This window comes from Lissotriton helveticus, chromosome 9, assembly GCF_964261635.1.
Source record: "Lissotriton helveticus chromosome 9, aLisHel1.1, whole genome shotgun sequence".
NCBI classification, from domain to species: domain Eukaryota; kingdom Metazoa; phylum Chordata; class Amphibia; order Caudata; family Salamandridae; genus Lissotriton; species Lissotriton helveticus.
In genome coordinates this window covers 833,880,306-833,893,523 of record NC_136070.1, presented here as the reverse complement: position 1 = coordinate 833,893,523, position 13,218 = coordinate 833,880,306, and the positions used below count along the sequence as shown (strand labels likewise).

Sequence of the window (13,218 nt, the reverse complement as noted above, 5' to 3'; positions counted from 1 at the left end):
TCGAGAGCAGAGAAAGAGATACCATTCCTCATTCATCCTAAATTCCAGGTACAGAACTGAATCACCCCTCACAGAGAATTCTTTAGTTATTCACTTGGCAAAAACAAACTTAACTTAAACTGTAACTTTCTATTCCCGCCCACGCATTAGACTTAGGTCAGGTACACGGGGTAGGCGTATTTAGAAACACCAGTTGAGTACGTTTAGTCAAATGTATATGTGTATGTAAATATATTTTAATCATTTTAAACATCATATGGCTCAGAAACCATATCAATGTTTTTACAGTATTATTTTATACTATTGCTTTTAATGTATGCACTTTACTTAACTATAAGTATTGCAATAATATCGATCCATTTCTCATGTATGAGAAAAGAGACTGATCAATAAATAACACCTTTTTATTGAACACGCCCGTCTCTTCCTTTTCTCTACATTCTGATGAGACTAAGAATGCACGTACTGACTGAGTAAAATAATTGCCTTGTGCTCACACGACTCTCGAGATTGACTCTTGATTAGGGGAGAGCAAAGTTGTCATGTTCTATGGTTGTCAGAAACTAAATCCCTTCTTGTCTAATCAGGGAAGTTAATTCCTCCTTGAACATTCGAGAAAGTTTCTAGCGAACTCTGAGCTTAGCTGGCAAACCCAAAAATTAAGTCTAGTATCGACAGTATTAGACCTAGTTAACGTCTGGCCTAGGCCTTTACTGCTGTAGGTACTATTCCAATGCGCAGAGCCTATTGGGAAGATAGGAACTACACTACATGGCGCCCAACGCGTTTGGAAAGGGCGATAAAACTAACGTAAGACATTTAGAGTAACTCAGTCGTGCTTTCTCACTCAGACCCCTTTTCCCAAATACTCCAAAGACGTCTGGAGTGGGTGAAAGGTTATATCCTCCAAAACCTCGCAGGAGGGAACTCCTATGTATGGTTCTTGGTCAAGTCAACGTTGAAGGATAAACAGTTCCAAAATATTGTGCATCTAATCTTTGTTCCATAAGAAACCTGATCTGCAAACAAACATAATACCATCCTGTCGGTAAAATGGCAGAGAGTGATGATGAAAGAGAGGCAGTTAGATTAGCAACTGAACTCGCAGACGCTGATGCTACCATGCAAGCAGCAGACGCGGATATAATACTCATTCCGGTCATCAAAAGGAGATCTATAACCTTAAAACTTATAGAAAATGGACTGACACCTAGAGGTGGCACAGTCATATTCGTAATCGAGGCACACGAATATCGGCAGACAGAGGTATACTATTCATGGATACATTTTCCAGCAGCAAATGCTGTAACAAAGTACTTCCACTATTACAAAGTAGAGGAACCTCCTGAAACGTACACTCCTTTCGAGGAGGTGGAAGTACCACTCAAATTCCAAGAGCATTTGCTCTTATTTGATGGCGCCCTAAAACATAACAATCACATTACAAGGCTCGGTCCTTTAGGAAGACCAGGAGCAACGTGGCCGGTCTTAGCCGGATACACACCACATCCAGACATCGAAAGAATGCCTGCAGCAGAGCTGTTAATACAGCTAAAACAACTACTAAAAATTCATAGACAATTAGTTCAGTATGTAATGCGGACTTCAACAATTCAGCCAGCGATTAAACTTCCACAGCTGACCCCTCACCAGGGGAACACAAATAAAATTACACCACAGAACATCCAATCCTGCCTAGGTAAAGTTCCAGCTAAACGGGAACAGATACCATTCTGGTTGGCACAGAAAATTACCCAAATAGAGGCGGTGTTTCCTGACACCACCCCATTAGAAAAACACAGGATTCTGACTATATGTCTCCCAATGGGAATCGCACCACACATTGAGGACTGTGACACTTGGGGTACAGTCTTTGCTTCCATCTACACAAAAACGCACGGTGTTCCATCCATTTCGGTAATACCAGATGTGCTAAAACAAATTCAAGATGAATACGGTCCAGAACCTGCTTTAACTCTTGGTATGAAATTACTGAAAGACTTCAAGCAGGTCTCGGCTATATTACTAGCCAACATAAAAGGTGAAGCAGCAAATGTGGCGATCCGCCAGAGGTTAAAAGAGACAGATATAGCAGACCAACCAGCTGAAATTGCAAGAATCATAGAAAAATCCTATGAAGAACTAGGCAGAGATAGTCTAGGTGGAATACCAGTAAAACCGCAACTGACTACAAGTCCAGAAAAAATATTTTTTAATAATAATAATTCACCAAAAAAGAACTGGGATGGAAACAAACAAACCAATCCTAAAGAAAAGAAATTCCAGTCCAGAGGAAGGTCTCCGAGGCGAAGAGAGAAATCTCCAAACCAAAGACAGAGGTCACCGCAGAGTGACCCCTCTGGGAATAGATATAACCTTAGAAATAGGGATAATATTAAAAAACCTGATAGATATCAAGACATTGATACACGTCCCTCTCAATCTTTTCAGAATTCCTCGCAGAAATCGGAAAGAAGAGGACGATCAGAAGAGCACGCCAAGTCCAAAGACAAGGAATCTGCTCAGCTAAAAAAGAAATTACAATTTCCAAAAAAGAAGGTAGCCAGTATCAAGGTAGTTAACAATGCCGAGAATACTGAGGACACAACTGAAAAACGGAGAGTGGGCTCAGACAATGCTAGACAGCGCAGCAGAGGTGAGCATAGCTCGCAAAGTCCTTATGAATCATCTGGAGACAGTGGACACGAATGAATACCTTCAAGTGGAAACTGCAGACACCAGAGTTAGCAAGCCCCACAAAATATACGAGATAACATTACGTATAGAGGGAGATAAGACTAGGAAAATAAGGGGACTATTTTGGGATAACCTCTCCAAAGGCTATGACATCCTTCTAGCTGAAAAAGACTGGCCACCAGAGTTTGTCAGGGAGTGCCCTCATGGCGAAGAAGTAATTATGCCTGCCTTCTCGAATCAAATACCGATTCATAAAAAATACACACTTGCTAGAAAGTGGGCAATGGCCTTAGCACCTGCTTTATATAAAAATCATGTAGGATGGGATGAGGATTCTCCTCCTCACAAAATCCAGTTAAAATCACAACCTACTGCACAAAGGCAGTACCCAATTAAGCAAGAAGCTAAAAAACAGGTAAATGAAATACTAGATCAGCTAGAATACCAGGGGGTGATTGAAACTTGCACCTCACAAATGAACAATCCTTTGTTTCCGGTCTCCAAACCAGACAATTCGTACCGTCTAGTTTTGGATTACCGACACCTTAACACATGTTGCAAAACCTTTGCAGTGCAAAACTCACACAGTGCTGCACTAATGAATAACATAGTGCGCAAAAAATACAAAACAACCTTGGACATCTCCAATGGATTCTTTTGTCAAAACATAGCACCAGAGAGCAGATATTTAACTGCATTCTCGGTAAATGGCACTCAAAAACAATTCTGTCGGTTAGCCCAGGGGTACAAGAACAGCCCGGGGGTATTCTCAGCGAGAGTAACAGAATTACTACAACTATATGATGATGAAGCATTATCTTATGTCGATGACATTTACTTAACAGATGATGACTTGGAGACTCACTTGAAAAGGGTGAACACCATAATACTTGGGTTCGCTGCAGAGGGTTACAAATTCAACTTCAAAAAGTCCAGAATTGCCCATCTAACAGTCCTATTCTTAGGATATGAGTTATCAAGTGAAGGTAAAAGCCTGGCAGACAATTTCCTAGAGAAATGTGCCGTAATCCAAGCTCCTAAAACACTAAAAAACCTACAGTCAATTCTAGGCTTCCTAAATTTCGGAAGAACATACATTGCAAATTACGCAGAAAGGGTCAAACCCCTTTATGATCTAATTAAACCAGACTTTAAAAGATCCAGTTGGACTCAAACACACACAGAAATTTTGAGATCCTTACAAACAGACATGCTAATTAAAACAAAATTAGAAACACGTGATAACACACGCAATCTTGTGATTCGAGTCATCCCAGGGAGATGCGGATTCACATACCTGACTTCTAATGAAGGAGAAAAGGTACCAATTGCATTCAAATCACACTTGTACACAGAAGCTGAACAGAAATTCAGTAATACAGAAAAAATCATTCGCGCAGTTCAAACCGCAATAGCTAGAGAAAAAGACATAGCTGACGGTAGACATATCACAGTCAGAACAGCAGAATCAGCCTTTGAGGCACTAACAGCACCGTGTAATTTACCAACAACAACATTGAATCCGGAATGGATACAATGGGTGAATTCAATCACAATGGACAAAGTATACTACTACTTTGATCCAGAACTAGAAGAATTAAAAAATCTAAAATATGAAAAGACGTATCCTCTGCCAATCGACATTCTGCCTCTACGACATTACGCCTGTGTAATCTATACAGACGGACATGCTCAACCCTCTGTTTGGGGAGAACAAGCATACAACCCCACATGTGAGATTACAAAAGAAGTGTGGCGCGGAGGTAAACTAAGACCTCTATTAACAAAATCACACTCAGTAGAAACTAATTCAGAAAAACAAACTGAAATAATAGCTTTGAAAATGGCGCTAGATAATGCGGATCGCGAATTCCCGACACTTATAGTGTCAGATTCATATTACTGCGTCAAAGCATATAACAAGGATTTGCAGACATGGATTCAGAACGGTTACAAAGATGACACAGATGCACCAATAAAGCAGAAACTGCTCTGGGAACAAGTAGCTCTTTTGAAAAAAGAACTACCAAAGACTCACGTGACACACTCACTGAGTCATCAGCGTGATGGCGTTCACGTTGTGGGGAATTCATTGGCTGAAACAGCCGAAGCGGCAGCCACTAAACCGGCTCCCGTAGATCGAAAAAAGCGTACATTAAAATACATTGACGGTGAAACAATGCTGGCGGTGAAAACGTCATCAAAAGGCGACTGCTCAGCGTTACCGATCAACTATCCACTCAATTATACATACATAATCGATGCAAACTCCGTCCCTTTTGCTCGAATCCCTGGAGTGGGGGATAGAGTGATTCCAAACATGGACAGGAGAAACTTGTTAATCGCAGACGCACACATGGGCGAGGGTCACAGACACCTTAAATTAAAAGATTCTCTGGAAGAATTACAATCACGGTACTGGTGGCCAGGCATGAGCCTGCACTACACCATGTTTGTAAAAAACTGCCCAAACTGCAACAGAGATCGCAGTGGGGAGAGAAGCAGTTTAATACCTCGTCGTATCAAGGCAGATAATATTACCAGCAAAAAGAATGGCTTGCGATTAACATATACAGGCTAGTTTCCACTTATAATGTAGATCACCAGCACTCGGCTGACGTCCGGACTATTATACAAGATTTGCGAGTCTAAATGGCATATACACTAAGAGCATGCTACGTTCGACCATTGTTTTCACTCAGGCAATCCAGCCTGGGGGGGAAACATGGCCAAATGAGCACAGCCCAGCGGGAATCTTCTCACTTCCTTCCTGAGGGTACTGGATGGTGTAAAGAAAAAACCAAGGCAGAAAACAATCTATAATGGAAAGGATATTAGGTTCGGGAGCAGGGTGGGTCAAACATCTAATAAGTGTCCAACGTAGTCTAAATAACTTGCCAAGAAATTCTCTGAAGGGATTCAGTCCGTACGAATTATTATTCGGAACTAGGATGTTGATCTCTGACCTTGATAGTCAGACTTCAGTGGTAATAGAAAAAACCTTTGATGTCAAAGACCGTTTGGCTATTTTGCAGGACTTAAACAAAACAAGAAAAGACCTGAGCAACATACAGTTGAAACAACAGCCAACGACCACTGAAGAATCACCACCTGTCCCAGCAAGACCTGTCTGGATTCCAAAAGTCGGGGATCTAGTCAGGGAGAAGATCGCGGTAAAGAAGGAATTTGGGCCTTCTTACAGAAAAGCAGTTCCTGTCTTGTCTGTCAACGGGACAAGATCAGTTGTACTACCGCCACTTGCTGGAAAAAAGGAGAACCGAGTTGTATCCATCGACCTGGTAAAACCACAACATGTGGCCGATAACAAACAGTAGGCCAAGTGGACTCCCAATAAGTAGCAGAACACCAAGGTTTGCTACCAGTACAGAGGTCCTAACAAAGAGGCTCATCACATTCAAAACGCCTGCAGAAGAACAAGAAAGACTATGCAACAATGCAATAGAACTCAGACCTCTGAAAACCCAAATAAAGACATTTAGCAGAGACACACCAATCTATACTGAAGTACCAAGTGAAAATGCAAAAAACAAAAATCCTGAACCAATTGGAACAATTGACAGAACTGCATCTGGTTACTTCATCAACTTCGATGATTCCTCTGACGGCTTCAGTGAATCAAAGACACAGCCATCATCAAAATCCTTTAAAGACAAAGCGAAGGAACTTTTGAAACAACTGAAAGAAACATATCTGATTTCTCCATGGATTGAATTTTGGGTGGGTTTTGGTGCATTTATCCTCATACTTTGGCTCATCATGGTATTTACTTTGGGACGCTTCATTGAGGGAAAATATGCTAAAATGGACACAGCAAGTCAGAACATCAACTTGATCCTCAAACCACACACATCTTCACACGTCAAGAAAAGAGAACTTTCTCCAGAAGTTTCTTCAGCCAACTTCACAGCCAATCCGATACCTGGTGGGGTAGCCTGGGACAACACTGACTATGAAATTTATGGTCCGGTCGAAATCCTGAAATATCCACACCAAATCAAGATCTTTTTGAGTGATTTTGCAAAACCAAACTCATTTGCTGATGATTGGGACTTCGAAAGCATTAACAATATGATGTCTGATTTAGTAATGTCTGCTAAATTTACAAAACATGATTATTTGCAAGGTTCTACAAATTATGATAGTATGTATTGCTATAACCATTATGGTAACCATTTTTTGCATAAATCGGCACAACCTAGAAATATTTTAAATTATAATCAATGGGAACATTGTGCTACACCTCCAAAAGGGACCTTTAGAACCGTGTATGACAAATATTCATATTTTTCAGGTTTTAACACAAGTAATGCTGAAACATTTTATTTTAAATTGTCAAACAAGACAGGGATGAAAACCATGATAACCAACACAAAATTGATATATTCAGATTCGTTCTTTGAAAAAATGAATACTTTTGGATTTGATTATTGGGACAAAAATGTTGATTTGAAAAGTGTTTGGGGTACAAAAGAATGGCAAGTACAGGGTTTAGAAGCTTTGTTTAGAGCCTGCATGATCCCAGAACAAATGATATTTTTAAATGACACTGTTCAACAAACCACCTGTCTTGGCTTAGCCAAAATCAAAGATTTAATTAAACCGTCTATTCCAAAGCCAACAATGTTTAGCAATAGCTCTGATACAGATGAAGAGATAGACGTAAACCATATACTTAACCAAAACAGAACACATCCTGATTGGAAACAATGGTTGATCTGGCCCACAGATACAAATAACTGTCAAGATAGATTCCTGAATAAAACACAGGGTTTCAAAATGACCAGGCCAGACCCTAGATATCCCCAAAGACATCACCCAGGGATAATAACAACCTACAGTGTGGGCAAATTATGCCTTCAATGGCTACAGACTTCCACACTGCCTGAAATTAAGCAACACCTAACTTTACTTACTGATGGTGCTGACTTGCGTGATTTCATACTGGGACCACGCAAACAGCGTCAAAAGCGTTTCATAGCAGCCTCTGTATATGCAGCATACAATGAGGCCTGGAAGGTTACTCAAATTGAGACAGCAGAAAGAATACGGGAAATTGACCGTATTAATTTGGAAAAATCACTTTCTGTAGTGGACAATGGGTTAATGACTCTGTCCTCCAGAATTTTTTCTTTGGACAGCATTGTGTCGTCAGCCATCGATATATTATCGCAAGACTTACTGTTATTACAACATGGTCAGTCACAATTGCGTTCCATTGTACAGCTTGGCTGGACGTTACAAAATCTGCGTTCAGGCTACGTGCCTTGGCGTTTAATCAACACAACGTCACTATTCCAAATCTTTAACCTTACTGATAGACAAATCGGTATGGCGCAAAAGGGTGCTGATTATACAATCTTGAGCATTGAAAAACTAGAAAGATTACCAATGACAATGTCAGAACGACCTGTCAGTGAATGGATAATCCACGGAATCATAAATATTCCAATCTCAACCTTCAGGTTTCAATACTGCCAAAAATATATACAGGCTGGCATGTACGAGAAATTGGGAAGAGGGTACCTTAAAACAACTTGGAACCTGCCCTATTCACATGCATGTGTCAGTAATAAAGGACAGAAAGTGTTTCTTAGTGGCAACAATTGTGCTATGTCACTAAGCGGCACGCTTCTGTGTAACGGAATTAGTTTGCATGGAGCCTGTGAAGGGAATTCATACAACCTTTCATGTCACCAGCAAGGCGCACCTGCAACTGAAATAGAACCATTCTTTCAAAGACTCTATAATGGGAGTTACATTCTTATTGTAGACCGCAGATGTTGCAGTCTTATGCCCGGGACTCCTTATCTAGTAACTACAACGGCGAAGGTCAAGTGCTGTGGACGTTCTTTATTCCCCAGCTCCTTCCCAGACAGGGAGGCAAGGGCATGGCCCAATTTGAAAATTACTTCTATTCGAATAGATACTTTAAGCAGAATGAAAACAGTGCTTCTACAGACGCCTACAAGGCTCACGTCATCAAAAGAAACATATGATCTACAAGTCGCAAGGACGACTGCAGAGATACATACATTATTATCAACTAATTCCCCCGTACATTTCGCGGAAATCCTGAGCGAAATCTTAAATATTTCTGATACCACTGGGGTCTCAAAGGTATTTAAGACAGTATTTTCGATGGCATTAACACCATTCAAAGCCATACTGGGTATTTTTCCAGATTTCGTCCATTCGATTTTTGGCGGACTTCCCCTGATCCTGGGACTAATTGCAGGAATCCTATTCCTAGTCCTTATTTTTCGTTATGGCAACCCATGTCACAGATCAAACTCTCGCGACAATGGAAGATACGATCCTAGCCATTGGATACCGGGACCGGATATCAAAAATCCTGGGACTCTCCCGGCTTAGAGACCTGAACATGACTTGGTTTCTATCATTTCGACCAATGTGGCAAAGGTGTGTTTTACCTGTACTAAGGTGTCTGCTATGCGGAGAAGAATGCGTGTTAGACACCTGTCTGACGCTACAATCGGATGCGCCAGTGGATGCAGATACACTGTTGGTTCCTACCAAGGTTCACGCTTTGTGCTGCCCTCAAAGGCTGCCAATCCTGATGACGGCCTTCCTGGAATCTTCACCACTGCGATTGAAGAGTAGTGAAGTTCAAGATGAAAGCAGCATCGAACAGGTACGACCTTCTGTCAGCAATGCGAATCAGAATGTCAATGGAGACAATCATGCGCACGAATGCATGGTTATCCCTATTTCCGACTTAGTGGAACTTTCCCATGAAGCTGTTGACAGTTTTTTCAAAAGCCTGAATGATATGATGTTCTCTCCAGAACAGAAATAGAGACTTTTGAGTAAACTCGCACACGGCGTTCCCTGAATTCGGCCTTCAACTTTAAAAATAAAGTCACATGAACAATTACAATCCAGTTCACGGACAGCAATTTTTTCAGCATGCCCCTTAAAATATTTTTCTACATATTTTTTCCCGGGACACTGATCTTCTGCTTAAAGTAAGAAACTATTCCTAGAGAACTAAAATTTCTATTTTTAGATACTTTATAGACTTTAGCTGCTCGCTGGGATGTTCAAAAATATTTTATTATGTGATGAAATGGTCTCGAACTTCCTTTCTGTATAGCCATATTAAGAGCCATTTCCTGTGTATTTCTCATATACCGATAAGCAATAATGCATAAAAATGCGTGTTTACTTTTGCATTTAATTCATAGCTTAAGTGCATACAATATATATGACTGCAATTTTTCAGTATATTTGAAAATTTCAAAATGCATTTATGTATTTTGGGGAGGTAAGGTATACACTATACTCTATAGTATGTTGTACTATGTTATACTATGCATACATTAGTAGATATGACCATAGTTAGCGTGGAGTGGGTGTCGTGTATTTCTATAGGTTCTGAATCAGTCCCCCTATTCCTGACCCTATTCTGGTTAAACTAACTATCAAGTTAACTAACAGTCAGCCCATGAGGCAAGAAAACCCCCATGATGCAGATACCGTTATCTGACGCAGTCACACTACGGCACAGGAACGTGTTATCTGATTAGGTCATAACGCTTGAGATCTAATTAGACAAGCGACATTCCTCCAGCCCCTGATAAGGCATACGACGTTCTCATAACAAATCAAACCTATGACAACCTGGATAATCCGTGCGGCCATTGTTTTGATTTGACAGAGAACTTTTGCAAAAGAATGTGCTAACGAGCAAGTCGTATGACATCTTTATTGACGTACCTATGTCCATCCTTACGTCAATCTCGGCACCTTTAAGGTATAAATATTGCCGACCTTGCCCTATGCAAACACACGCGTGGTGACAAGACGGAGCAGCCATACTTGCCGAAGCCGAGAGCAGAAGCAGACCCCGCTGGCGCAGCCCCGCCTTCCTGACGCGCTGAGAGACGCGCTGCTATCTCAAGCCGAGAGACCCAGCACCGGCGCTTTCGGGCAGCCCTCGCAGGCAGCCTGGAATATCGAGAGCAGAGAAAGAGATACCATTCCTCATTCATCCTAAATTCCAGGTACAGAACTGAATCACCCCTCACAGAGAATTCTTTAGTTATTCACTTGGCAAAAACAAACTTAACTTAAACTGTAACTTTCTATTCCCGCCCACGCATTAGACTTAGGTCAGGTACACGGGGTAGGCGTATTTAGAAACACCAGTTGAGTACGTTTAGTCAAATGTATATGTGTATGTAAATATATTTTAATCATTTTAAACATCATATGGCTCAGAAACCATATCAATGTTTTTACAGTATTATTTTATACTATTGCTTTTAATGTATGCACTTTACTTAACTATAAGTATTGCAATAATATCGATCCATTTCTCATGTATGAGAAAAGAGACTGATCAATAAATAACACCTTTTTATTGAACACGCCCGTCTCTTGCTTTTCTCTACATTCTGATGAGACTAAGAATGCACGTACTGACTGAGTAAAATAATTGCCTTGTGCTCACACGACTCTCGAGATTGACTCTTGATTAGGGGAGAGCAAAGTTGTCATGTTCTATGGTTGTCAGAAACTAAATCCCTTCTTGTCTAATCAGGGAAGTTAATTCCTCCTTGAACATTCGAGAAAGTTTCTAGCGAACTCTGAGCTTAGCTGGCAAACCCAAAAATTAAGTCTAGTATCGACAGTAGTAGACCTAGTTAACGTCTGGCCTAGGCCTTTACTGCTGTAGGTACTATTCCAATGCGCAGAGCCTATTGGGAAGATAGGAACTACACTACAGTGTGTTAATTGCATGGGTGAGAGAGTTCCCAGGCACATTTTTTCCAAAGAAGCAGACAAGGAGTGCTAAAGCGCTACAGAACCATGCACTGTAAGAAAGCTGTCCCAGCACTTAGTGGAATATCTAGGTCTGCTGCAGTGGGAGGGGCTTAATCTCAAGAAAGGACTATTTGGTATCAAGGGAGCGAATGGACTCTGAATCAACATGATGTATACCATTTTTTGTGTACTCTGCTTTTGTTGTTGTTAACAGTCAGCTCTTAACCCCTCCGCTGCTTCGAACGTTCCGCGCTGGTGCGGAACGTTCTATTAAGCGGGCCGGGTCGGAACGTTCAACAGACGTGCGCAGCACTGCTGAGGTAGTGCACGCGACGTCCGTTGAACGTTCGCAGCATGGAAGGGGTTAAAGTACTCAGCAAGCCCAGCCTCTGGCATGCTACTATACAGATGAAAGTATGACTATCAGTTATTTCATAAAAAACAATTGGACATCCTCTGGTGTGGAGACTGCTCCCTGCCACTTATCTTTCAAGGCTATTGTTAAATGAAATACATAAAATAGAAGATGATCGTAGTAGATTTGACAGTCAACTGGATAAAAACAGTGAGATGCCACATATAAGTGATAAACCACAGCCACATAACTCATCGCCACTGACTGCATATCCAACCAGAGATCCACTTCAGTCTTCACCACAATGACCTCTTAAAAGTAGACTGAGAACATGGCTGCGAGCTACTCCAAAAGAAACAACCACTCAGCAAGAATTGGCGAAAGTCATTGGTTCAGTACTCAATTTACACTTTGGGGCAGCACCACTCAGGGGCATTTCCCAAATTCGACTACAAAATCCACAATAAAAATGTCTGCCGACTATTTCATCAAAAAAGGGACTAACATCACACATGTAAACTTTCTCAGGGCCTTACCTTTCAAGGCGCCAGCCGTGGCAGAGCTCTCAGCCCGCAAGCTCCACGGAGGGTCACCATGATTGGCAAAATCCCTCATCTTGAGGTAGCTGATAGTCAGACGCACAATGGACGCCTTGTCCAGTTGGCTGGTGATGGCCCCCGGTAGTGGCAGCATCTTTGCCAACTCGTAAAACTCAAAGTTCTCTTTCCCACGTCGCGACCGTGCAGCATTTCTGGATTTTTCCTTACGGAGAGCCTGCAAGCTGGAGGAAAAACAGCCACAAGGAAAATTATGTTAGAACTGGTGTTCATTCATTATCAGGAGTGGTATAATGAATACAGAAGGTGTTGATAAAAGCTGTAATGCTAGAGTGTGTTATAAGTGGAATTTAACCCTTTTGCCGCAGCGCGAATTTCGCCGCAGGGCGGCAGGTTGTCCGTGGCGCCGCGGTGCTCATGACGGCTCCCGACCGTTATGAGTCACAGTAGACGTGAGCTCATGAAAGCCGGGAGCCGTCCGAACTCCACCCACTAATTAATTTGCCCGCACAGGGGGGGAATTAATTCCGCGTGGGCGTAGCGGCAACGTTCGAGCAGCTCCCGGCCGTCATGAGCACACGACTACCGTGACTCATGACGACCGGGAGCTGTCATGAGCACAAATTTGCTAGACATAGAATAACAAAACCTTTTCCATACATTTTAAGGAGCATGATTGTCACCATGGATTTTGATGACCATATGGAAGAACAAGGCCAACAGCCAAGTACCTTTATAAAGTCATAGACCTCCAAGGTGGGTTGCACTATCCTTTTAAAACACAGCAGATAGTAATATATT

At 41.6% G+C, this 13,218-nt stretch overlaps 1 protein-coding gene across 1 annotated transcript in view; it reads right to left on the bottom strand.

Annotated features, from left to right (window-relative positions):
- Positions 1-13,218, bottom strand: part of NPAS1 (neuronal PAS domain protein 1) — a 504,067-nt gene that overhangs the window by 306,992 nt on the left and 183,857 nt on the right. Inside the window, exon 2 of the mRNA XM_078662207.1 lies at positions 12,397-12,641. Coding sequence (XP_078518333.1) covers positions 12,397-12,641 — 245 coding nt within the window. The remainder of the gene's footprint in view (positions 1-12,396; positions 12,642-13,218) is intronic.